This window comes from Hyaena hyaena, unplaced genomic scaffold, assembly GCF_003009895.1.
Source record: "Hyaena hyaena isolate Hyena2069 unplaced genomic scaffold, ASM300989v1 scaffold_441, whole genome shotgun sequence".
NCBI classification, from domain to species: Eukaryota; Metazoa; Chordata; class Mammalia; order Carnivora; family Hyaenidae; genus Hyaena; species Hyaena hyaena.
Window position 1 is genome coordinate 613,603 of NW_024081074.1, and position 27,103 is coordinate 640,705.

At 45.2% G+C, this 27,103-nt stretch overlaps 1 protein-coding gene and 1 long non-coding RNA gene across 4 annotated transcripts in view; both read right to left on the reverse strand.

Moving 5' to 3' along the window:
* The window catches only part of LIMS2 (LIM zinc finger domain containing 2), a 41,989-nt gene extending 29,162 nt beyond the window's left edge, over positions 1 to 12,827 (reverse strand). The window contains exon 1 of one of the 3 annotated variants that reach the window (XM_039253221.1): positions 12,627 to 12,827. Coding sequence is in view for 1 of the 3 variants with exons in the window: in XM_039253219.1 (XP_039109150.1) it covers positions 8,591 to 8,601 (11 nt within the window). In the remaining 2 variants the exon portion in view is untranslated. Of the gene's footprint in view, positions 1 to 848; positions 948 to 8,590; positions 8,699 to 12,626 lie in introns of those variants that run through there. The other 2 variants (XM_039253219.1, XM_039253220.1) reach the window with 2 other exon arrangements.
* Positions 12,828 to 13,250: 423 nt separating this feature from the next.
* LOC120245960 lies at positions 13,251 to 26,294 on the reverse strand. Its single transcript, XR_005531940.1, has 2 exons — positions 26,138 to 26,294; positions 13,251 to 14,720 (listed from the first exon to the last, which is right to left on the reverse strand). It is a non-coding gene; the product is annotated as an uncharacterized LOC120245960 (long non-coding RNA).
* Positions 26,295 to 27,103: the final 809 nt, after the last annotated feature.

Sequence of the window (27,103 nt, forward strand, 5' to 3'; positions counted from 1 at the left end):
GCAAAACATTTTGAGACATACAAAGAAACAAAAAAGTATTACCCTTACACAGAAAAAAGGAGCAATCAACAGAAACTGTCCATGAGGAAGCCCAAATATTAGACTTATTAGATGGACTTTAAATCAACTATTTTAATTATGTCCAAAGAACTAAAGAAAACCATGTCTAAACAAACTAAAGTATGAGAGTGGTATCTCACCAAGTGGAGAATATCAATAATGACATAGAAAATATATAAAATGAGACCAAATAGAAATTATGTAGTTGAAAAGAAATACTAAAAGAGTCCTCCAGGATGAAATTAAAAGACACTAGACAATAATTTGAATCCACATGAAGAAATAAACAGCAACAAAGTATATTTAACCTTGACATAGTAAAAGTAACTATATAGATAAAAATAAAAGATAGTATAAATGTATTTTTTGTTTGTAAGCCTATTTTTCCCATCTGATTTAAAGACAACAGCATAAGAAAATAATTTAACACAAAAGAAGGCAAGAGTGTAGGAACTGAGAAACAAAAATGACATAAGGTATACATAAATAAATAGTAAATTATAAATGTAAAATAATTACATTACATGTAAATGAATTTAACTTTTCAATTAAGTCAGAAGTTAGTAAATGGATTAAAAAAAACAATCTACCAAAAAAAAAAAAAACAAAAAAAAATCTACCTACATGATTTCTATAAGAGATTCACTTTAGACAAACACACAAGTAGTTTCAAAGTAAAAGCATAGAAAAGATATATCAGGCAAATAGCAACTAAAAGAGAACTGGAGTAGCTAACATCAGACAAAATAGACTTTAAGACAAAAATTGTTACAAGAGCAAAAAAGGACCTTTTATAGTAATGAAAGAGTCAATCCAGAGGTGTCCTGAGTGGCTCAGTCAGTTAAGCTTCTGACTCTTGACTTCTGCTCAGGTCATGATCTCACGGTTCATGGGTTCAACCCCCATGTCAGGCTCTGTGCTGATAGCTCAGAGCCTGGAGCCTGCTTCGGATTCTGTGTGTGTGTGTGTGTGTGTGTGTGTGTGTGTGTGTGTGTTTCTCTCTCTCTGCCCCTCCCTTGCTCATTATCTCTCTCTCTTTCTCTCTCTCTCGCTCTCTCTCAAAAATAAATAAACATTTAAAAAAAGAAAGCGTACTCTCTGATCACAATAGAATAAAACCACAAATCAATAATAGAAAGAAATTTAGGAAATTTACAAATACATGGAAATTAAGCAACATTCTCCTAAAGAACCACTGAGTCAAAGAAGAAAACAAGGGAATTAGGGAAGGACTGAGATGAATGAAATAAAAACACAACACACCAAAATTTATGGATGTAGCTCAAGCAGTGCTCAAAGGAAATTTACAGTTGTACACAGTTGTATAGTTTTCACTGTAGTTATTTCACTGTAGGGGCACTTGGCTGGCTCAGTCAACAAAGCACAGGAATCTTGGTGTTGGGGTCTTGAGTTCAAGGCCCAGGATGGGCATGGAGCCTACTTAAAAAAATTAGTTGTATAATAATTTAAATAGCTGTATACTATAAAATAGCTTTATAGAAATCAGAAACAGAAGAGTGAACTAAACTCAAAGCAAGCATTAGAGAGGAGATAATAAAGATTAGAGAAGAAGTAAATGTAATAGAGATTAGGAAAAATAGAGAAAAGCAACAAAACCAAAAGTGGTTTGTTGAGAAGATCAAAACTAACAAAACTTTAGTTAGACTGACCAAGAAAACAAGAGAATATACAAAAGACCAAAATATGGAATCAAAGAAGGGACCAAAGTTAGAGAAACTTAAAGGTCTATAAGGGAAATGCTGTGAACAATTGTATGCAAACTAAATTACAGCACATTAAATAACCTAGCAGAAACGGACAAATACCTAGAGAGATACACACTACCAAAACTGAATCAACAAGCAGTGTAAAATCCACATAGGCCAACAACAAGTAAAGAGACTGGATTTGTAATCAAAATCTTCCTACAGAGATGAGCCCAGGACCAGATGGTTTTATTGGTGAATTTTACCAAATGTTTAGGTAGCTATAACACCGATCCTTCATAAAATCTTCTCAAAAAATCTACCAGGTGGGAACACTTTTCAATTCATTCAGTGAAGTCAGCATTACCCTGTACCAGAAAAATATATCACAAGAACACTACAGAGGAATATCACTTATGAATATAAATGCAAACATCCTCAACAAAACTGAATCTAGCACCGTATAAAAAGTACTACACATTGTGACCAAATGGGATTTATTCCAGGATATACAGTTGGTTTAACATCCAAAATCAATGTAATATATCATATGAATGCTCAAAATGCACTTCATAAAATCCTGAGAACTTTCCATCTAAGGTCAGGAACAAGACAAGGATGTCCAGTCTTGACATTGCTTTTCAACACTGCAGTAGAGGTTCTAGCAAGGACAATTAGCAATAAAAGGAAAGAAAATGTATCCAGTATTGGAAAATAAGAAGTAAAACTCTCTATTTGATTACCACATACTCTTATATGCAGAAAGCCCTAAACTCCAAGAAAAACTATTACATCTAGTAAATGAGTTCAGCAAGCTTGCATGTAAAAAATCAATATACAAAACCCACTAGCAATAAGCAATATGAATATGAAATTAATGAAACAATTCCATTTACACTAGCATCATAAAAAATAAAATACCTAGGAATAAATTTAACCAACATAGTGTAAGACTTACACAATGAAAACTATAAAACATTGTTGAAAGAAATGAAAGAAGACCTAAATAAATGGAAAGGCATCCCATGTTCATGGATTGGAAAACTTGATATTATTAAAAAGACAGTAACTTCCCCCCACAAATTAACCTACAGATACAACACAAACCCTATAAAAATTCCAACTGCCTTTTTTACAGAAATGAGCAAGCTGATCCTAAAATTCATAAAGAAATGAGGAAACCCAGAATAACTTAATCTGAAAAAGAACAAAGTCAGCGGACCAACATTTCCTAATTTCAAAACTTACTACAGAGTTACGGTGGTAATAATTAACCAGTCTGGTGCTGGCATAAGGACAGACACAGTGTATCTGTACATATCAGTGGAATAGTATTGAGAGGCCAGAAATAGTCCCATATATCCACGGTCAACTGATTTTTGACAATGCTGCCATGACAATTCAATGAGAAAAGAATAGTTTTGTCAATAAATGATGCAGCCACATGCAAAAGAATGGTTTCAAACCCTTACCTCAGGCCATATATAAAAATTGACTCATAATGGATTGAAAACTAAAATATAAGAGTTAAAAGTATAAATTCTTAGAAGAAAACATACGTATAAATTTCCATGATCTTAGATTAGGTAACACTTCCCTAGATATGACACCAAAAACTCAAGTAATCAAAGAATAAATAGATAAATCGGGCTTCATCACAATTTTAAACTTTTGTGCATCAAAAAACACTATCAAGAAAGTCAAAAGACAATCCACAGGACAGGAGAAAACACTTGCAAATCATATATATGATAAGTATGATATATGTATAAGAATACATAAAGAATTCTTAAAATCCAACAATAAAAAGACAACCCAATTTTAAAATGGTCACTGAAACCAAAGAAACATTTCTCCACAGAAGATATACGGTGGCCAATAAGCACATGAAAAGATGCTCAACATGACAGGTTGTTAGGAAAGTGAAAATCAAAAAGTGACACCACTTGACACCCACTAAAACAAACAATAAGTGTTAGTGAGGCTGTGGAGAAAATTAGAACCCTCACACATTCCTGGTGGAATGCATGCAGTTACTCTGAAAACAGCTTGGCAAATCCTCAGAAAGTTTAACATAGGATTACCAGCAATTCCACTCCTACTTATATGCTCAAGAGAGAAGAAAATATATATAGAAAACTTCACAGCAGCATTATTCATAAAAGCCAAAAAGTGGAAACAATTCCAATGCTCACAACTGAACACATAGACAAAATATGGTAAATCCGTGCAATGGAATATTATTTGCACCTCTTCCTCAAAAAAGGAATGAGAGACTGATTCATACTACAACATAAATGAACCTTGAGAATATTTTGCTAACTGAAAGAATACAAGTTAAAATTAAAAAAAACCCACATAATGTAGGGTTCTATTTAAAGAAAATACACAGAAGAGCCAAATCTATAGAGACTGCACATTAATTGTTACTAGGAGCTGGGGGGAGGGCAGACTGGGGATTGACTGTAAATGGGATGGGGTTTCTTTTGGGGGGTGATGAAAACATTCTATAGAATTAGTGGTGATAGTCGCACAGCTGGTGAATGTACTAAGACCCACTAAACTGTACACCTTAAAACAGTGAATTCTATGGTATGTGAATTATATCTCAAATGTTTAGGGGCGCCTGGGTGTCTCAGTCAGTTAAGTATCTGACTCTTGATTTCTGCTCAGGTCATGATCTCATGGTTCAGGGGATGGAGCCCCACATTGGGCTCTGCATTGTCAGCACAGAGCCTGCTTGGGATTCTCTCTCTCTATCTGTCTGTCTGTCTCTCTCTGCCTCTCTCTCATTCACACAACATACTCTCTCTCTCAAAATAAATAGACTTCTTTTTTTTAATGTTTAAAAAGCATTTTAACTGTAGCGAAGAATGCAGCTACATAGCTTACTAGAGAAAAGACAGAGGCCAAGGCCACCATCAAGTTGTGAGGCAGGGCTGTCCCCCACCTTGTGGCTGAGCCATGAGTGCCATCCCCAGGGCAGCCAGCCACACCACTGCAAACAGCCTCTCCACCAGAGCCAGCTTCCCTCCCCTTGACCCCCTGGGAGGCCAAGTCCTATGGTGTGCATCAGATGAGAAACGTTTTCCAACCTCTTACCCCACATGAAATCTGATTTTGAATGATTTTATTTTCTTAATTGAAAACTCAAGCATCAGTGTGGACACATCGTTGGTTTTATGTGCATACAGACATTGAGTCGTGTCATCTTAGTGAAACATTGTCCTCTCAGGTAAGTATCTTATCAACATATTTATCTCAGTAGGTCATCTTGAGTAGATATTCATCATCAGGAATTTAAAGGATTTGAAAAAACAGAGCAAGGAAGGAGTTAAGGTGCCTCCCTCTGTCCACCCTCCCTGGAAGAAGATCTAAGGTCCATTTAGTGTGAACCCGCACATGACAGACGGAGCAGAGAGAAGCAGTGTAGCTGGAGGGTGAGACAGCCACAGCATGCAGAGCCTGGTACATCCCCAGGGTGGGGTGCCCGGGCCATCCTGTACCAGCTCCCAAGTCCTGAGTGTTAAATTTTTGGGAATTCTGGGAACCAGTTAAGGTTATGGTGGTAGTGTGCAGTGAGCTGAGGTGGGGGTATTTTCAGCCCTCCCTCCCCCACTGCACTCCACTGGCAGGGTCGGGGTCAATGCTAGAAGCCCAGGGAAAGGGAGGAGTTGAGGGGTCTTGCGCACTGCCCAGCCTGGCCCGGCCTGGGGCTCAGGGTCCAGCTGGGTGGCACTCATCTCATGCTTACACAGCTCCCCGTGCTGTGCCGGGGCCCTGGATGCCACCTTAGCTGCACTTTGGCAGGGCTCTTCTGCCAAGGCGGGCACTGGGCATGCTCCTGAGGAAGGCGCGACCAAGCACCCTGGAGGGCAGGGGTGCTGGTGGACGTGAGGACCAGGGTCCAACTACTCTGCACTGTACAGAGTACAGTTAAGGCCCAGCTTGGGATACAACACATGGTGGCCTCAGCAGACTAGGGTCGTGTGGTGGGTGGGTGGGACTCCACTCTCGGGCAGGCCAAGCCACTGACCTCACCGGCTGTGGGCACCCCGTCCCAGGCAGCACTTGGAGCAGGGCCAGTGACGGGCTGGGACCCTGAGCCAGGGTGTGACCTGCCTGGGCCTTAACATCCTCACTGGAGAACAGTGCTGATGTCAAGGGTCCCTCTGGCTGGGACAAAGATTTGGGTGTTTTTGAGGCCCAGGGTCTCTGGGTCGCCCGCCAGGGCTGAGCTTGGCCCCGTCCCACAGCACGGCCGCTCCCTAACCAGGCCCAGGCTCCAGGCCTTGCTGACCCTTCTGCCCCAGCGCAGCCCTCTCCTGGGCTTCGGACCCTCCTTGCCAACCGCCTCCCAGCGGTTCCTCACAGACTTGCCACAGCCCTTCATGGCCCAAACTAGCTCGGCGCCCATGCCCGCCCCCACAACTGGGCACCATCCTGGAACCCAGCCTCAGTCAGGTCCTCCGATTCCACCCCCCACCCCAACCCCCGAGATCGGCTCCTCTTCTCCACCCCTGAGGCTGCCCTCGATGGAGCCTCCCTTGTTGCGGGCCTCCTTCCCCCTCCTCCCCAGAAGCCCTTTCTCTCCACAGCTCCCGCAGGCAGGTTTCCAACCTGGACAGCCGTGTGCAACCCTCCAGGCCGCTTGGCTGGTCTCCCCCGCCCTCCCACTGGCCTTGCCCACTCTGGTCCTGTGGCGAGCTGGCACTTTCTACAGCTGGCAGGGCACATGGGGTGTACGAGGAGAGGGTGTCTCCAGGTCAGCCTGGATCTAGGCGCCGCAGGCGGGTGTGCAGAGCACCAGGATCCAGTTGTGAGCGCCGCCCTGGTGTCGGCGGGCATGCGGAGGTCAAGGTGGCACACAACAGTGTGACCCCACAGCTTCTGGGACGGAAAGTTGCCAACGCTGGGTTAGACGTCCGAGCCTCAGCTGGCCTGGCCCCATGCCTGCGTGGGGGGTGGGGGGCAGCCAATCCCAGCCTGGGCACCATACGCGGCAGGCAAGCTTCGGTGGTCCCAGACGGCACACAGCTGCGAGAAGCAAATGAGCGGGACAAGATCCCACAAGAAAAGAAGCAAGCCACCAAAACATTCCCAGTGGGATCTCTGAGGAATGGCACTGTGGGTGCTTTTTTTTTCTCTCTTTTCCTGTTCCCATTATCTTTAACATTTCTGGGTTGTTTTTTCTAACTCCCTGAGATGAACAATGTTACTTTTACAAGGAAAAACTCCACCTGGCGTTTTCAAAAGTTCCCTCTGGTCCCTGTTTCATTGATGCCCAGCATTTGTCAGGCTCGGGGCACCTGCTGGATGCCCGCAGCAAGCCGGGGCAGGCTGCCCCCCGCCCCTTGCCAAACCGCGTCTCCTGCTGGGCTGGGGGGAGGGGGGGCAGCCTCTCCCTGGAAGTCCGAGGGACTCAGGGGCGGCTGAGTCCCGCCAAGGGAACAGAGGTGCGTCTGTCTCTGATCTGCCTCACTCCCTGCAGGGTGTCAGGCGAGAAGCCACTGCCAAAGCTGGCGGCGTGTGGCCCTGCCTTATTAGGGTGTCTGCTGTGCCTGGGCCACCGCCTTGCACACAGCCCACTCCACACTGGCCAGCAGGGCTCCTGATGCCGTTCCTGTGACTCTCCCTCCCGTCTTGTCCCCACGAGCTCACAGGTAGGGGACTAGGCAGCAGGCAGGGAAAGCAGGGGCTCCAGAGCACATGAGGAGGGGGAAGCCCTGGAGGGCTGGCTGTGGCCACGGACTCAGGCCATGATGGGAGTAGGCACCAAAGTGCATCTGCAACAGGACACCTGCCACTTAACGGTGTCCTAGCCGCCCTCATACAGTGGGCCAGTGTGGCCCTCCCCTCTGGGTGACCGTTCTGCATACCACACAGATTTGGGGCCACCACCCCGCCCTCTGTGGCTGGTCCCCATTCCTGGGCTCTGCTTCCCCAAGCCTTTTCTCCCAGCAAAGCCACAGGGTTTTCTCAGCCCACGAAGCACAAGAACATCCTCCTGCCAGGGTTTGGCTGGAAGGGGGCTGCTGGGCCTCAGAGACCATCTCCTCCCACCCAGTCATGAGTCATATACTTGTACCCAGCCATGTTACAGAAAGGGCTGCAGAGGACAACACCGGCCAGACACTAGTGGACATGTGACTGGCCTCCTGAGTCACTCAGCCTCTATGGCCTCAGTTACCTCATCTGTGAAATGGCAACAGGGCCTGAGAGCCCAGCCTGGGCCAGGCCCAGGGGAGTGCCTTGTCCCCACCCCAGCCCCGAGCAGCCTCTACTTGGGCAGAGTTCCAGCCAGACCCCCACATAGACCCTTTATCATTTTTAACATTTTCCCCATTCGGGATTATGGAGGAGGAAACAAGGGGCTTCAGAGGCAAGATCTCAGCGGGATCACACAGCTGGGGGTCCGGGAAGCTGATAGAAGCCGACAGTCTGCGTTTTAACGCCTTGCCTTTCAGTTGGTTGTGACCTTGGGTGGGTGCCCCGGCCCCTCTGAAACCTGGTTCTCCGTTAGTGACGAGATAACTGTGCCCATCCTGCAGGGTAGGCGGCGGGGTGGGGGGTGGGGGGTCGTGCAGGCGAAACGGCACAGACACCAGCGGCCAGACACCAGCGGGGCACAGGGGCACAGGTCCTGACGGACGCTGCTACCCCGGCAGCCAGCCGGAGGCGCGGCAGGTGGATGGGCCGGCTTCCCGGGAGCGGAGGGCAGGGGTCGGGGCGGGGGTCCCGTCCCGTAGTCCCGCCCAGGCAGGAGCCCTCCCGGCCCGAGGCGCCCTCCGCCCGGGGGCGTGGGGGGGGGGGGGTCTGGTTACCTTCCCGTCATGGTGGCCGCGCGCGCTGAGCCCGGGGTCGCCTCGGGACCCTCCTCTGCCGCCTCCGCAGCCAGCCGAGCGCCAGCCCGCAGGTCCCGGGCGCCGAGCGGGGAGACGCCCAAAAAAGGCCAAGAGCGGCTCCGCCCGCCGCGCAGCCCTGCCCGCGAGGTGGGGCGGGGGGCAGGGGTGGGGTCCGCCCCGCCCGCGAGGGGGCGGTGGGAAGTGGGGGAGTGAGGGCGGAGGGGTGGGCCCTGCCAGTCCGCGCGGTGCCAGCCCTGGGGACACCCGAGCTTGGCCCGCGGCGGGCGCGGGTCACGTCCTCCCCGCCCGGGCTTCGCTCGCCACCTCCCCAGATTCCGGGCATAGTTTTCCTTTTAAAGGGAGTGAAGTTATAATAACCGCGAACGAGCCCCCCAGCCCCGCCGGGACGCCCCCGCCCGGCGCTCCCCCGGCTGTCCCGGCGGCCCTAGAGCGCGAACGCGGGCGGGCGGACCGGGATTGGGGAGCACAGAGGGACACCGGTGCTCGGACCACCTCCCTGCTGCCTCCAAGCAGCGAGCTCCTGCTGCGGCCCCAGGGGAAGAGAGGTCACCTTCACGCTTCCATTCGGTACACAGCCATTTCTGCGCACCGACTCCCTCCTGGGGTCCTGGGGCCCCCCCCCCCGGTCCACGCGGTCCCACCCTGGGGAGGCCAAGGTGAAGGGGTGCCCTTCTAGTCGTGAGCCTAGTCTACATACTGAGATACCAGACCAATGCCCTCCGCGCGAAATAACCATTGCATCCAAGTATGCGAGTAACCCCCAACCTCGCAAAAGGTACCTTCCAGTGGAGAACCGAGGACTCCTTTCTATGATGAAGCACTACTGACAAGATAGAGAAGAGCGTTTAAAGTGGCCCTGTGACTCAAACCATTGGCAGACTCTATTCGGAGAAAAATATTACATAAACAAAAAACCTTCGCTCACTCTACCTACAGGCAGATATTTCCAGCTGGTCTGTGGAGCGTAGCTTATAACTGGAAGCAGCCCAAATATCCCACTGTGAGGCCAGGGCTGAGCCGCCCGATCTATTCACCCTACTGAACATATGGCTTCTAGCTTGGCAACAGAGAAAGACCATCTAGAAGTGTCAGTGCAAAGGAGTAGCCCACAAATAAACAGCATTGCTCAGATCGGGGACTTGATGGTGACGTGCAGTTACACCTGCAGAAATGAGCTTTATTGATAAAGGCATCTGTTCCCAAGTAGCTGGCATCTTGAAGCCAGAGCAGTTTGCACTTGTTAGTTCTTTTGCAGTGGTGTCCTAGCTAAGAGTGTTTCACTGTAACTGGCTCAAGCATAAAGTATGGATGACTGTTTGGCTCATCTGCCTGTTTCAGAAAAAAGGATTTCCACAATTGCTGATAAAGACGAACGGGTGCGCTAGGGGCCGTGCACCAGAAATGGATGCCCAGCTGGATGGTTCGTTGAATGCTGGGGTTCTGTAGGCAGCAAAAAGGATGAAAAGTAGAAGGCAGAACGCCAAAGGGACCTGCTCCCTGTCTTGAGGGGTCCCACGCCAACCTGAAAGCCTGAATACCTCCTTTAGTGTGGTTGCTGAGCACAGGAGTACGTGCCCGTAGCCTCACCGACCACGCAGCATGCCTTGTTCTTAGGCGAAGGGCAGGCTCAGCAATAGCTCGGTGGCAGCTGTGGGCATCGCTCAGCTCTGCTGGAGACTGGAGGCTCCCCAGAGCCACGGGCCAGCCTCATAGAGATCTGCAGGAAAGAGCTGTGGTTGCCTGGCATGCTCACTCACACCCATTCGTTCCAGATAATCATGCTATTCAGGCCCTGGAGGTAGAGCAGTGAATGAGAGGACGCGCGGTGGTGGCGGACAGTAAATAAAACACAAACATGACTTCAGGCAGGGACGGGTGGCAAAGAAAAAGACAACGTGGGGAGCTGCTTTAGACGGGAGGGCCAAGGAAGTCTTCTGAGGAGTGGCATTGAACTAAAACCTGAATGGGGCGCCTGGGTGGCTTAGTCGGTTAAGCGTCCGACTTTCGCTTAGGTCATAATCTCACGGTTCGTGGGTTCAAGCCCCGCGTCGGGCTCTGTGCTGACTGCCAGCTCAGAGCCTGGAGCCTGTTTCAGTCTGTGACTCCCTCTCTCTCTGACTCTCCCCTGCTCACGCTCTCTCTCTCTCTAGAAATAAAAAAAACCTTAAAAAAATTTAAAAAGAAAAAAAAAAAAAGAACTAAAACCTGAATGAGGAAAAGAGCCGGCAGGGGGAACAGCAAGGGCAGTGGCCCTGAGGTGGGAATGGGCTCAGGAGCTCAAGGTTAGAAAGAAGGAAGTGGGTCTGGAGAACCAGGAGGCAGGGGGCATGGGAAATAAGGGAGAGAGGCCAGGGGTCCAGAGCACGAGGGCCACACTATCGTTCAGATTCCACCTTAGGAAGGTGGAGGGTTCCAAGCAAGGACAGACACGACACCCTCTGGGGTTCCGGGGACTTCCCCATCACTCTGCATCTAGCTCACAGCCATACCTGAGCCAGCCCAGTGCCCAGGGATGATAGGCAGGGGTGAGGGTTTGTGGGGGCCAAGGGAGGGGCCAGGCTTCCTCTGACCAGACCAGCCTAATTAGTAACATGAGGATGGAGAGAAACTGGGGATCCTAAAATGCCTCAAGTGGCCTCCTCTGGTATCTAGATTCAAAGTCCCACCCCCACATGATGGTGGGAGCCAAGAAGGCCTTGCAGCCCTGAGCAAGTCTCAGGGTCTCTCGCCATGATCCAGGTCCCAGCAGGAGCCAGGGTGGCTTCCCAGCATGAAGAACCCGTGCAATGCCTGTTTAATGATGGCCCATGTGAAATGAAGGCACCCCAACAGTTCTGCTCAAAGGGCCTCTCCCGCCTGAATCTGGTTTAGGCATCTCCCCCTCGGGGCACTGGGGATAGCCACACTGGGCCACAATCAGGCAGGAGTGCCTAACCGGAACTAACCGGTCCAAAGTTAATTCCTGAAGTGGTGGGTGACCACCCCCAGGAAAGATAGGGAAGCACCTGGCCTCAAGGAGAAGCTGGGCCTGGCGGAAATGAACAGTGGATGCACATCCACCAGTATGCATCCACAGATAGCAGGTCATTTGCTGCCTTAACAATGAAACATTTCTATTTTGAAATGTGAGCATGTCTCAGATAGTGATCTGCTACTATACACATCATCTGACCAGCCCTTTCTTCTTGCTGGCCCAAGCAGGGCTCCGTGAAAGAAGTCTAACTACCATTATGGCAGAATCGTACGCCTTTAGCACTTGCAAAACGAAAGATAAGAGACGGAGGTTTTCTTAGCCTACAGAGAACACAGAACCCTTCTGAAGGTCTGGTTTGCCCAGGGGTGTAACAGGACCACGGAGCTTCACAGCTCCTGTGCAAAGACTGGCTGGCCTCGGACTCCAAAAGGAAAATGCCAGTTCTCTCTTACCTTAGCTCTGGAGTAGGCTTGATGCAACTCACAGATTTGGGACAAGAGTGGCCTAGCACAACCCCACAGAGTACTAGGCAATGCCACATTTTGACACCTCAAAGCGTCATGGTGTGGGTCACCCAGCAAGAAATCACTTGTGCACTGTGACCACAGAGAACTTCACCTGCAGGGGCACCAGCCTCTCTCTGCTCCTAAGCACACCTCTCTTCCACACATGGGGTCCACTTTGCTCCCTCTTTCCCATTAGGACAGCCAACCCACCGTCCTTCCTGTAGGAGCACCCTCTGTCCAGAATAAAAATCAGCTGTGCGCCCCCCCTCACCACACTCCCAAAACCCCAACCTGCCCAGACTTGGCCCCATCCGCAAAGGCCTGTCATCTAGCCAAGGTGAGCTGGTGTGTGAGGCTAAACCAGTGGGGCAGACCACCCTGGGGCTGTTCCTTCACCCCAACATTAGCAACATTATCACCCTCACTTAGAGGACAAAAGGGAATGGCAGGGACCACGCCCCAATGCACATCTGAAAGCAAAAAGCACCACTCAGACACCATGCAGCGTCTCTACCTCGAGGGGCTGAATCGCCACTCCACCTCCTTCGGCCGCTTCCTTCCCTGAGCACTGCCAGCACCTTCTCTGGAGGAAACAGCAGCTGCGCGGCCCGCCTGGCACGGCCACTTGGGGAAGGACTGGGCAGCAGCTGGGAGTGTCCAGCCGCCACGGGCACCCAGATGTTCCAGTGTGACCTCTCCCCGGGCAGGAGGCTTGACTCAGCTGGAGGGTGGGCCGGAGGCACCTTGGGGTCAGGAGAGGGTGGAGGAAGCCAGGAAGGAAAGGCCGGCCTCCCTGGGGAGGCGCCTGCAGGGCGGGCCACTGAAAGCCCATTCGCCCGCAAGCCCAGGAGCCGGCAGAACAAAGGAGCCACGGAGCCCTCCGCATTCAGACACCAGAAAAGGGGCGCTGCCCGGGTTGCGTCCATTCGGCAGCCGCTAAAATGAGCATTTACTAAACTCCTGAGTTCATGAGTCCCCGGGGAAGCCTGACGTTTAGGGCATGTATGCACGCCAAAACCGAGCCCTGCATGGGCACAGAGGAAAGAGAATCCGCAGCTCCTTTGAACAACCCAAGGACAGTGACTGAGACACCTTCTTGCCGGTGATTAGTTTCCCTGAAAGGAGTGAGACCTCAAGGTGATCTGGAGGATTTTAATTATTTTCTAGTCTTCTGCTATACACATTTCATTGTGCTGGGAAACGCCCAGAAGTAGAAGCAAAAGGCCTTGAGTTTCACCCCCAAAGATGGGTGCTGACGATGCTCTGATTCCCGTCTTACTTGTGCAGTTATCATGCGCACAATTGTGATCCTTTGGTGCTTGCACTTTCATGCCGTTCCTTCATGGCAAGTGTCCCGCCTGTGCGGCACTTATCAGAGCGGCCCCAGGGCACCGTTCTCACTGTGTAGTGCATAAACACGGTCCCCAGGTCCCCTCGGGCTCGTGCTATGTAGGGGCAGGTAGGGGGGCATTCACAGGCACCGTGAGCAGTTTGCAGATCCAGCTTTTATGAGGATAGCTGGGGTTGGGTGTGTTTTGTTTTGTTTTATTTTGTTTTTCAGACAAATTTTATACCCTACCAGTCTGAAACTGTTTACTTTATGCAGCACGGCCCCCAACAGAGGGCTGCTAGACGGACAGCAGGCACTCAGCTGTTTGCTTCCACCAGCAATGCTGCGCTGCCTGTTGTGTAAAATAACCTGTGTCCTGTTAGGAATATGCTGCACACCAGCATGTAAACTCTCCAAGACAGACTCCTGCCTTGTTCGCTGCTCTAGCCGCTGGACCAAGGACAGGGCCCTACTCAGAGAAGTTGCTCAGTAAATATTTGTTACTAAAAGCCGTTTTAAACATTCTTGGTGAGTTTCATACTCTTAGGAGCTGCCTGAATGTGAATGCGTATCACTCCCGTTGCTCAAAGCATCTCAGATTCCATTTTACTCAACACGTGTTGCCCTGAGCTGAATTTGTACGCATAAAAACGTTTACTTACACCCAGGGAATTTATAATATGAAGAAATCTTGGTGGAAAGAATTCTTTTAAAAACAGAATCTGTTTGCAAAGGCAGCTGGTGCTCAAACTCATCTTACGCATCCTGGACTTGAGGAGCTGTACGGGGTCCGAGGCTTGCCCCAGGACAGGCAGGGGTGGCGGCCGCCAAGGCACAGGGACTTTGACCAGCATGGATGCTGTTCCATCAAATGAGCATGTGTCAAATGAGGCCCAGGGCCCTGACCAGTGCCACCCAGGGAAGCGCAGTGCTGCAGGCCCATCTGCCCGTTAGGCTCCGGTCCATTGGTGTGAGGCTCTCGCCTGACGGCACGGCACATATCCACCACACGTTTTTTCCTCTGGGGACACCCCAAGGTGGCAATGTGAACAGGCTCGGAGCCCACGGGTTCTGCTGGGTGAGAAGTGGGTGGAGACACATGGTACAACAGGGCTGGGCCTGCACCTAACGTTACTCTGTGAAGCTCAGACGGGAAACCCACACTGCTCAAGGCAGGGCGGCGTGCTGGTCTGAAGAGCACAGACTGTCCAGTCTCACACCTACTAACTGTATCTTCTCAGGCAGCTGCTTCCTCACTCCGGGCCTCAGTCTGCTTATCTGTAAAATAGAGCAGATAAGAATAGTACCTCCTTCATAAAGAAATTCATGGGGATTAAATAAACTCACCTATGTAAGCAGTTCTCAAACTTCTTGGTCTGTTGTTTTACACTCTTTTTTTTCCTTAATGTTTATTTATTTTTGAGAGAGACAGAGCATGAGCAGGGGAGGGGCAGAGAGAGAGAGAGAATCTGAAGCAGGCTCCAGGCTCTGAGCTAACTGTCAGCACAGAGCCCGACAGGGGCTTGAACTCACTAACTGTGAGATCATGACCTGAGCTGAAGTCAGACGCTTAACTGACTGAGCCACCCAGGCGCCCCTGGTTTTACACTCTTAAAAAGTACTGAGGATACCAAAGAGATTTGATTTATGTGGGCTGCACCTATCAATTCTTACCATCTTAGAAATTAAAATGAAACATTTTTTTTAACCAGCTATTAGTTTATTTTAAAGTCAGTGAGAAAACTATTACATATTAATATAATGTATCTTTAGGAAAACTACTTTCCAACGAAAAATAATTACTGCGACACCTGTACCCAGCCACCACAAAGCAGCAGGGACCAGACCAAATATCTGAAACAGACAACATATAGAAAACGTATGTGTTCGGGGTGCCTTGGTAGCTCAGTCATTGGGTGTCCGACTTCGGCTTAGGTCATGATCTCACGGTTCGTGGGTTCGAGCCCCACATCGGGCTCTGTGCTGACAGCTGGCTCAGAGCCTGGAGCCTGTCTTTGGATTCTGTATTTCTCTCTCTCTGACTTTCCCCTGCTCACGCTGTCTCTCTCTCTCAAAAATAAATAAACATTAAAAAAAATAATAAGAATAGGGGCACCTGGGGGGCTCAATTGGTTAAGTGTCCGACTTCGGCTCAGGTCATGATCTCACGGTTTGTGAGTTCGTGCCCCATGTCGGGCTTTGTGATGACAGTCTGGAGCCTGCTTCAGAATCTGTGTCTCCCTCTCTCTCTGACCCTCCCCTGCTCTCTCTCTCTCTCAGAAATAAACATTTTTTAAAAAATAAGAATAAAAGAAAGATTTGAGAATTTTAAAAAAAAGAAAGAAAAGAAAGAAAACCTATGTGTTTAAGACCCTGAACATCAAGCAACAAAGGACAATGATCAAGAGACAGGAAACAAACAGGTGAACCTGTGACTGTCCCAGCTCAGTGCTTCCAGGGCATCTCCAGGCCTTCATCCATGGAAGAGGAAGCCAGGTGGACACGAATGGACTCCATTAGTCAGAGACGGAGCTGAGAGTCCAGGGGACCAGAGCAGCTAGACTTTGCAGGACTGGTCCTGGAAGGGAGGGACAGAGCCCCAAAAGTCTGTAGAGGCTCCCTCTCAAGTCCTGGACTGAGCACTGATAAGCACGTGTGTGCATGTGTGCTCTAGGACAGGAAAGAGCCACTTGGCACTCACACAAGGCAAAGAATGATGCCTATTTCCACCAGCCATATGGGGAAATCCCAGCATAGAATAGAAACTACCTACACTGAGCAGAGAGGGAGACTGAAGAAAGTGAAGAAAACCTCAGGGACCTGTAACACTATCTCAGAAGAGTAAAATGTTGACGCCAGTAACTGCCTAAGCTAAATACAATATGACTTTTTCACACAAGGCAAAGAATGATGCCTATTTCCACCAGCCATATGGGGAAATCCCAGCATACAATAGAAACTACCTACACTGAGCAGAGAGGGAGACTGAAGAAAGTGAAGAAAACCTCAGGGATCTGTAACACTATCTCAGAAGAGTAAAATGTTGACGCCAGTAACTGCCTAAGCTAAATATAATATGACTTTTTAGAGCAAACACTTAAAAAAAATCTATGCAAAGAGGTACACCAAAAGAATACCATAGATAAATCAAAGTAGAATTCTAAAAATATTCAAGAGTTACATAAGGAGGCAAGATAAACAGGAATGATCTGTTGATACACACACAACTTGGACATATCTCAAGGTCATTATACCCAGTGGAAAAAACCCATCTTAAAAGATTATATACTGGATGAGTCCATTCATAAAACATCCTTGAAATAACAAAACTATAGAGAATGAAAATGGATGAGTGGTTGTCAGGGATTCGGAATGACTGGGGCAGGGGTGAGTGTGACTGTAAGAGTTTTCTGATTCATTAACGTGGGCTATCTTTCCATTTATTAGATTTTAATTTCATTAAGCAGTGTTTGTAGTTTTAAGCATATGACTCTCACACTCCTTTAGTTTATTCCTAAGCATTTTATTATTTTTGATGTGATTCTATGTGGAGTTGTTTTAATTCCCTTTTCAGATTTTTCATAATGTATAAAAATATAATTAAAGATTAATCTTGTATCCTTACAACCCTGCTGAACTTGTTAATTATTCACAGTAGTTTCATAAGGGGTTTCTTAAGCTTTTCTATACACCAGAAGTCACCTGCAGACAGAGATAGTTTTACTTCTTCCCTTTTATTATCGATGACTTTTATTTATTTTTCTCCTTATTTTCCCTGGCTAGAATATCCAGTACACAGTTGAATAGAAATCTTGTTCCAAATCTTAGGCTGAAAGTACAGTCTTTCACCATTAAACATATTAGCTGTGGGTTTTTCATAAATCCCCTTATCATGTTGAGGAATTTCTCCTCCATTCTTGATTGTTTGCATGTTTTATTTGTCAGATGCTTTTCCTATATCAGAAAGATTAAAAGATCATATCACCTTTGTCCTTCATTCTATTAATACAGTATATTACATTGATGTTCATATATTATTCCAACTTTGTTTTCCTGGGATAAGCCACTTGGTCATGGTGTGTATCCTTTGTGTATGTTGCTGGATTTGGTTGCTAAGATTTAGTTGAGGATTTTCGTGTATTCATAAGAAATGTGGGTCTGTAGTTTTCTTTTTTTGTGATGTCTTTCTTTAGTTTTGGAATCAAGTCCTTGATCTCACAGTATGAGTTGGGAAGTGTTTTCTCTTCTTCTATTTTTGGAAAAGTTTGTGAAGGGTTGGAGTTAATTCTTTAAACATTTGGTAGAGTTCCTTAGTGAAGCCTCTGGTCCTGGGTTTTCCTTTGTGGGTAGTTTCTTTTTTTTAATCATTTATTTTTATTTTTTAGTTTACATCCAAGTTAGTTAGCATATACTGCAATAATGATTTCAGGAGTAGAATCCAGTGACTCATCCCCTATGTATAACATCCAGTGCTCATCCCAACAAGTGTCTTCCTCAATGCCCCTTGCCCATTTAGCCCATCCCCCCAACCCACAACCCCTCCAGCAACCCTCAGTTTGTTCTCTGTATTTGAGTCACTTATGTTTTGTCCTCCTCCCTGTTTTTATATTATTTTTGCTTCCTTTTCCCTATGTTCATCTGTTTTGTATCTTAAATTCCACGAGTGAAGTCACATGATATTTATCTTTCTCTGACTAATTTCACTTAGCATAATACCCTCTAGTTCCATCCACGTTGTTGCAATTAGCAAGATTTCATTCTTTCTGACTGCTGAATAATACTCCATTGTGTGTGTGTGTGTACATCACATCTTTATCCATTCATCCATCAATGGACATTTGGGTTCTTTCCAGACTTTGGCTACTGTTGATAGCACTGCTATAAACATTGGGGTACATGTGCCCCTTCGAAACAGCACACCTGTATCCCTTGGATAAATACCTAGTAGTCCAATTGCTAGGTCATGGGGTAATTCTATTTTTAATTTTTTGAGGAACCTCCATACTGTTTTCCAGAGCGGCTGCACCGGTTTTCATTCCCACCAGCAGTGCAAGAGTCCCCTTTCTCCGTATCGTGGCCAACATCTGTCATTGCCTGAGTTGTTAATTTTAGTCGTTCTGACAGGTGTGAGGTGATATCTCATTTGGTTTTGATTTGTATTTCCCAAATGACGAGGGATGTTGAGCATTTTTTCATGTGTCTATTAGCCCTCCGGATGTCTTCTTTTCAAAAATGTCTATTTATATCTTTTGCCCATTTCTTCACTGGATTATTTGTTTTTTGGGTGTTGAGTTTGATGAGTTCTTTATAGATTTTGGATACTAACCCCTTATCTGATTTGTCATTTGTAAGTATCTTCTCCCATTCCTTCAGTTGCCTTTTAATTTTGCTGATTGTAGTGGTAGTTTTTAAATTACTAATTCAATCTCTTTATTTATTATGGGTCTATTCAGATTTTCAGTTTCTTCTTGAGTCAGTTTTGGTACTTTATGTGTTTCTATGAATGTATCCATTTTGTCCAGATTATATAGTTGGTGGTGTAGAACTGTTCACGCTTTTCTCTTACAACCTTTTTTACTTTTGTAAGATTGAAAGTAATGTCCTCTCTTCCATTTCTGATTACAGTCATTTGAGTGTTTTTTTCTTGGTCAGTTAAGCTAAAGGTTTGTCAGTTTTGTTGATATTTTCAAAGAACCAACCTTTGGTTTCATTGGTTTTTTTTCTTTTCTTTTTTTTTTCTTTTTTCTTTTTTCTTTTCTCTCCTCTATTCATTTATTTACACTCTGATCTGTATTGTGTCCTTCCCTTCTGCTTGCTTTGGATTTAGTTTGCTCTTCACTTCCTAATGTCTTAAGGTAAAAAGTTAGGTTATTGATTTAAGATCTTTCTTCTTCTGTAATGTAGACTTTTTTTTAAATTTTTTTAATGTTTTATTTATTTCTAGGAGAGAGAGAGAGACAGTGTGAGCAGGGGAGGGTCAGAGAGAGAGGGAGATACAGACTCTGAAACAGGCTCCAGGCTCTGAGCTGGCAGTCAGCAAAGAGCCCAACGTGGGGCTCGAACCCACAAACCGCGAGATCATGACCCAAGCGAAAGTCGGATGCTTAACCGACTAAGCCACCCAGGCGCCCCTGTAATGTAGACTTTTATAGGTATAAATTGTCCTTTCAGCACTGCATCTCCTGCATCCCTTAAGTTTCTGTATGTTTGTCTTCATTTTCATTTAAAATATTTTCTCATTTCTTTTTTTATTTATTCTTTGACTCATTTGTTCTTTGGGAATGTGTTACTTAATTTCCACATATTAATAAATTTCCCAAATTTCCTTCTGTTACTGATTTCAAGCTTCATTCTGTTGTGGTCAGAGAACTTGCTTTGTAGAATATCAATCATCTTTGACTTACTGAGCTTTGTCTTAATGGTCTAGAATATGATCTATTCTGGACAACGTTTCATGTGTGCATGAGAAGGAGGAATATGTAATCTGCTGTTGTTGGGTGCAGTGGTCTAGAGCTGTGTCCTTCCTTTTTTTGTGTTATTGTTATACCTACTTGATCCCTCTATATTGTAAGCCCCCGAATACATTGTTTTAATGATTACTTTACATAATCTTAGGTCTTTCTAAAAATCTGTGAAATGAAAGTGAAACAATTATATGTTTATAGAGTTTATTATATTAACCTTCTTATTTAGCATTTGTGATTCTATTTCTTCTTGTAGACGTGAGTTACCATTCAGTGTCATACCTTAATCCAAAACAGCTGTGTTCCCATCTACTTCCTTTGTGCTATTATTGTTACATAACATTTTTACAAAATGATGACTCATATTGTGTTTCTGTATGTAGAAAGCCTAGCAATATGGATACATACCTATGTCTTAGATCATTACTTTTTAAATCAGTTTAGAGAAAAGAAATATATGATTATACTGCCTTTTGTAATTACCTACCTTTATTGCTACTGTCTTTCATGTAGATTTGAGATACTATCTGGCATCATTTGCTTTCGGTCTGAAGAACTTCTAGTGTTTCTTATAAGTCAGGCTGGCCAGCAATAAGTTCTTTCAGCTCTGTTTTATTTTGTCTTTATTTCCTGATAGTTTTCATGGATATAGAATTACCGGTTGACAAGTTTCCACTTTAAGCACAATGAATATGTCTTTTGGCCTTCACTGTTTCTAATGAAACATCAGCTGTCGCTCTTAATGCACTTTCCTTACATGTGATGAATTGTTTTCCTCTTGCTGCTTTTAAGACTTTATCTTTATTTTTCAACCCTGTGACTATGATATGTGTAGGCATGCATCTCTTTGTGTTTATCCTACCTTAAGCTCATTCTTCTTGAACGTACAGATTAATGCTTTTCATCAAATTTGGGGACTTTGCAGCCATGACTCCTTCTAATAATTTCTTTGCTCCTTTCTCTCTCCACTATGCATATGTTGATACATTTAATGGTGTCTCACATTTCTCTGAAGGTCTTATCATTTTTATTTTTTCTCCCCATTTTACATATTCAATTATCTTTATTTCTATGTCTTCAAACTCCTTGATTCTTTCTTCTGCCTACTCAAATCTACTATTGAAACTCCCAGTAAATTTTTTATTTTAGTTATTGTACTTTGCATCTCCACAATTTCTATTTGGTTCTTCTTTATAATTTCTATCTCTTTGTTGATATTCTCTACCTGATGAGATATTGTCATCAATTCTTCCTTTAAGTCTTTATGTATTTTCCATTAGTTCTTCAAGAATATTTACAATGGCTGGGGAGGATTATTTTTTTTTTGTGTGAGAGAGAGAGAGAGAGAGGGTGTGTGTGAGTGCATGACTAGGGGAGGGGCAGAGGGAGAGAGAGAATGTTAAGCAGGTGATGCAGGGGCTCATGACCATGAGATCATTACCTGAGCCACAACCAAGAGTCAGACTCTTGAGTCACTGAGGTGCCCTACAATCCTACAATGACTGTTTTGAAGTATGTGTCTACTAAGTCCCACAACTGGACCCCTTCAAAAGCAGTTTGTATTGGTCACTCTTTCCTGTGTGTGGGTCACAATTTTCTCTTTCATTGCATGTCTCAAAATTTTTTTTGTCAAAAACTGACATTTTAGATATTATACTGTAGCCACTCTGGATACTAATTACCTCCCTCCCCCAAGGGTTGATGTTTTGGCTTGCTTGGTCATTTATTTATTTGTACAGTGACTTGCTGAACTAAGTACGTAAAGCCTATTTCCCCTGTAGTGTGCAGCTTCTGATGTTCCTACTCAGATTTTGTCTTGTTTTTATCTCTTAGCCTGCCTTTCTAGCAGTCATCTCTGGGGATGCACAGGCCACTTACTGGTCAAAGATTTTTTACTTTTTACCATTGAAAGTGTGTAAGGCTTGGATGCTATCACAGCTTGAGGGATTTATTTATTTGTTGGCTGGTTGGTTGGCTAATTCGTTTTTACCCATGTGTAGCCAGAGACCGGTAGCTTGGATTTTCCCCCTCTGATCATCCTAAAATTGCTCAGCCTTGGCCATGCACAGCCTTCCAGACTCCAAGGGATATGTATGATTTTATGTCAAAGCCTGGCTTCCCAGGCATTGTCCCTGTATCAGAGTAGCTTAGTTCAACTGGTGTTTGGTTAGAAGCTGCACTTAAGACCCTTGTATCAGCAAGGCTTCCTCCCTGTGTTGATGATCTGTCTTCATGCAGCCTGGGGAGTGTTTCCAAATCTGTTCCACGTCCTGCTGTGATTTCTTTTCAGTGGGTCAATGTTTTATATACAAACTTCCTGATGCCCAGGGCTGACTGTGATCTGAGGAGCGCTCTTCTTGGTTATCTCTTTCCCTGGTTCTATTAAACCTCTGCCATTTTGCTTGTTGCCACTAGTATCATGTAGTTATAAGTGTCCCCCCCCCCCCCCCATTGCTCTTGACCAAAATCTCCATTGTTTTCAACAATACCCTCAGACAGAATTTCCCACTCTCTGTTCCAAATACAGTCAGTCCCCCTCAGACAGAGCTGGGGGTTCTTAATCCTTGTAGCCTGACTCTCCCCTGGACAGAATCTCTGCACCCTGCACAGGATGTAGACTTGGGGACAGCAACCCAAACACTTCTCTAAAAGCGCTCTCTGGAGTGATGGCACTCCTGTTCGAGGCTTGCCTCCCCTTGGTGTGGAGGCTCCCCCTATAAGCCAGCTGGGGTGCTGGGAGGGACTGAGGTCCCGGCATTCATGGCTCGCTCAGGTGTAGGAGAGCTTCTACTCTACATGTGGGGCCTGGGAGTGGGGAGCCCTCCTCTTCTCAGCTGCCCCAAGTAGAGTACGTGGAATAGCATTTCTGGAAGATGGAGCTGGCAGGGAGGAAACGGGCTGTGACTCAGTTGCCACAGCTTTCTTACTGAGATTTAGTAGATTTTCTTGAATGACTATTTTTCCATTTGCTGTATGCACTTAGGATAATTTCCAGGACTTTACATGATTGTTTTTCATAGCTTTCTCCAGTTAAATGTTGTTTTCTTGTGGAGTGAGTCCACCATGCCCTTTACTCCAATATTCCAAAAACAAGTTCACCTCTGTGATTTCTTTTACTGACTTTTCACCTAGCAGTGTTGACAGCCTAAACTTTCCTGGTCATTATCTGCACTTTGCTAGTCAAGGTTTCTCATAACTTACCCTGTAAGATGGTCTACCAGTTTTTTTCATTTCTAATTTTAAAGCTGCGAGAAACAATTTTGTCTTTCAAATTATTCAGATTATTAAATTATTTAAATCATCCAATTCCTTTTTCTTCAAATTCTGAATAAATGGTGTTAAAGTGATAATGCAACTGAACTGGAACAGTATTACTTGAAAGTACTTAAAATTATTTGAAAAAAATTGAAAATATGCATAACAATAAGCTAAAGTAGGGGCACCTGGGTGGCTCAGTCAGTTAAGCATCTGACTTCGGCTCATGTCATGATCTCACAGCCTATGGGTTCAAGCCCTGCATCAGGCTCTGTGCTGATAGTTTGGGGCCTGGAGCCTGCCTCAGATTCTGTGTCTCCCTCTCTCTCTGCCCTGCTCACATTCTCTTTCAAAGAATATATGAATAAAATTTTTCCTTCATGTCTTCACTTCTGATTAAAAAATAATCTCAGAGAGACACTAGTCTTGATCACAAAATAAGGCTGCTCTCATTAGATCTGACCTGGTTATTTTCACAGGGTCATTTATCACAGGACTTCCTAAGTTTGCTCTGTTGCAAGTTTTCAAAAGAAACCTTAGGTTGAGGGGTGCCTCGGGGGCTCAGTCAGTTAAGCGTCCAACTTTGGTTTAGGTCATGATCTCGTAGTCCATGAGTTCGAGCCCCATGTCAGTGTCTGTGCTGACAGCTCAGAGCCTGGAGCCTGTCTTCGGATTCTGTGCCTCCCTCTCTCCCGGCCCCTCCCCTGCTCACACTCTGTCTCTCTCACTCTCAAAAATATATAAACATAAAAAAAGAAAAGAAAAGAAACCTCACATTGTACTTTTAAAAGCTTCTCAGTGAGCTCCTTCGGTGCAGACCTGGTACCTCCTTGTGAATCAGCAGCTAAGGAGACGCCGGCACTTGCCACGGCCAACGCAAAGCCCAGGGAGTCAAGACTGAGAAGAAGGACCATGTTAGTCTGAAGGTGGCGGGGCAGGGTGGTTCTGTAAGATTAAGAGGCATACACACCATTTAGGAAACTGATGAAAGCCTACTGCAAATGACGGGTCTTTGTCCATTTTCAGTGAGGCAGATCAGATTCCGACGTGATGGGCAGCCCGTCGGGGAAACACCTGCACAGGTCGGGGAGGAGGGTGAAGACCCAGCTGGTGTGTTCTGGCAGCGGACAGAGGCGTCTACTACAAAGGGAACCTGCTCGTTTACTCCAGACTCTGTTCCTCCAGACCCAGAAGACATTCTCAGTGAGAAAGCCACAATTTGGTCCCACCACATCCTGACCAGCACAGTTCAGGCTTCTCGATTCTTTCACATTCCCTGCCCCCAATCATGTATTGTACATAAAGTATGTGCACAGCAGACTGCATGTTTTTTAATTAAATGGTCAATGGTATGTTTGGGTCAACATCAAGCAGAGATGGGATGGGGAAAAATATCGTTCTGTGAAAGTGCCCCCTTTCTCCATTAGCAGCACATTCATGCAGCCCTTATCTTTATATTCCAGTAACTTACTCTGCTCTCACTGCCTAACAAAAAAAGAACATAAAAACCCTTGCATACTGGGGCGCCTGGGCGGCTCGGTCAGTTAAGTGTTCAATTCCTGTTTCAGCTCACATCACAATCTGAGTGTTCATGGGTTCAAGCCCCACGTTGGGCTCTGCACTGACAGAACAAAGCCTGCTTGGGATTCTCTCTACCTCTCTCTCTCTGTTCCTACCCCACTCGCTCTCGCTCTCTCTTTCTCTCTCTCTCTCTCTCTCTCACACACACACAAAATAAATAAATAAACTTTAAAATAAAACTTAAAAAAAAACCCTCATGTACCTTGTTCGACTGGAGAATTTTAATGTTTTTCATTTATCATTGTAAAACCAAGGGCAATTTGCTAACTTTTTTTGCAGGTAGCTGTTACATATAGGGCACTCTGTCTTTAAGTAGGGATAAATTACTCTAAAAGAAATGAATCCTAGAGAGCTTTCCCCTCAAGTCAAGTGCCTGGTTGTTTAAATAAACTTGTTTAAAAAAATAATAGGGGCACCTGGGTGGCTCAGTCAGTTAAGCTTCTGACTCTTGGTTTCAGCTCAGTTCATGATCTCATGGTTAATGAGTTCGAGCCCCTTATCAGGGTCTGTGCTGACAACATGGAGCCTGTTTGGGATTCTCTCTCTCTCTCTCTCTTAGCTCTTCCCATGCGCAGGCTCTCTCTCTCAAAATAAATAAACAAACTTAAAAAAAAAAAGAAAATGGGGCACCTGGGTGGCTTAGTCAATTAAGTGTCTGACTCTTGATCTCGGCTCAGGTCAGGATCTCATGGTTCGTGAGCTCAAGCTCCACATAGGGCTCCTCACCAACAACGTACAGCCTGCTTGGGAATCTGTCTCTCCCTCTCTCTCCTCCTCCCCTGCTCTCTCTCGCACTCATAAACTTTAACCAAAAAAAAAAAAAAAAAAAAAAAAAAAAAAAAAAAAAAAAAAAAAAAAAAAAAAAATATATATATATATATATATATATGAAAGGTTTTTTAATTTAAAAAATTAAAATAAATTTTAAAATTTTAAGAAAAGTAATAAAGAGGTGTACCTGGGTGGCTCAGTGGTTTGAGCATCCCAGGGTCATGGCATCAAGCCCCATGTCAGGCTCCGCACTGACCTCGTGATGCCTGCTTGGGATTCTCTCTCTCTCCCCTCTACCCCTCTCCCCTGCTCACACCCTCTCTCACTCTCTAACATTAAAAAAAAAAGATAAAATTTAAAAATAATGATAAACAATAAAAATTTTAAAAAGTAAAATCAAAGCTTCTTGAGTCTAGGAAACCAAGCAAAGAGTCTGCCATCAGGTCTCACGTGCAGCACCTGAGACTTGGGGGATTCTTCTCTTTTCATGGTTCCCAAAATACCCTGCAGTCTTGGGCCTGCCAAGAGGGGACCTTCCTTATTCTCCTACAAGGCTAGGCAACCTGTAAACCAGGAACCAGGTTCCAAAAAGGATTTTGTAAGCACTGGCTGCACCACACCAACCTTAGCTTCTTAAAAGTGTCCAGTCACATCTGGTTAGAAGCTCATCATTCTCAAATATGACCGTCTAGGCAGTGCTCTGGGCCCATAGCTACTGTTTCCAATAGCCTCCTGTAAACAAGGACAGATTCTTACTGAATTTATGACAGTAACTTGCATTGCTAAGAAAATAAGAGTACTCAATAAGAATTTCGAATCTAGAGTCATCAGGAAAAATAAGGTGTCATTTACAAATGGTAGATTAGTGTTTGTAAAATCATAGTCTACCAAATTGTTACAAGTTGCAAATAACCTAAAAAAAGAAATAAATTCCTTATATGTTAGACAAGATCATTAAACACATAATTAACCCTATTTTCAAAGAAGAGTAGGCAAAAACAAATGCTCTGTGGTTTTCCAGGTGTCCTCTTGGAAATTTAGAGACAATTTTAGGCACCGAAGATACCTGATGGAGTATCATTCTCAGATATGACATTCCAGGTGAGACCTTGGAAGTTTTATTTTATTTTGTGTTATATTTTACTTATTTTTTATACTGGGAAGGCAAAATCAAAGTTATCAGATTTGGATACTTAAGACAGGAATCAAATCATGGGGTGCTTGAGAAACAATATTTGGCTATTCATTTTAAAGTGATAATAAACCATTAGAACGTTTTAAAAAAATAAACCTGGAAGGTGTACATGATTGCAAAGAACGTTGGCCTATTCCTAAATGAGAAGTTTGTCTTCCTAAATAATCAAAGACTTAGTAAGTCAATATACACCAGAGAAGGCTATCCTGCTAAGAGGAATCCTTTTTGTTGCCTGGGTACATTAAATAACAGAATAAATAGTCCTTCATGTTGTAGGTGAAGGCAATAAAATGTAAGCCAAGAGAACAACCCATCAAATTGAGAAACTAAGACTTTAAATTTTCAAACTCAAGTACTGTAAAAATAGGCAAATAAAATTCATTTCCAAATTTTGT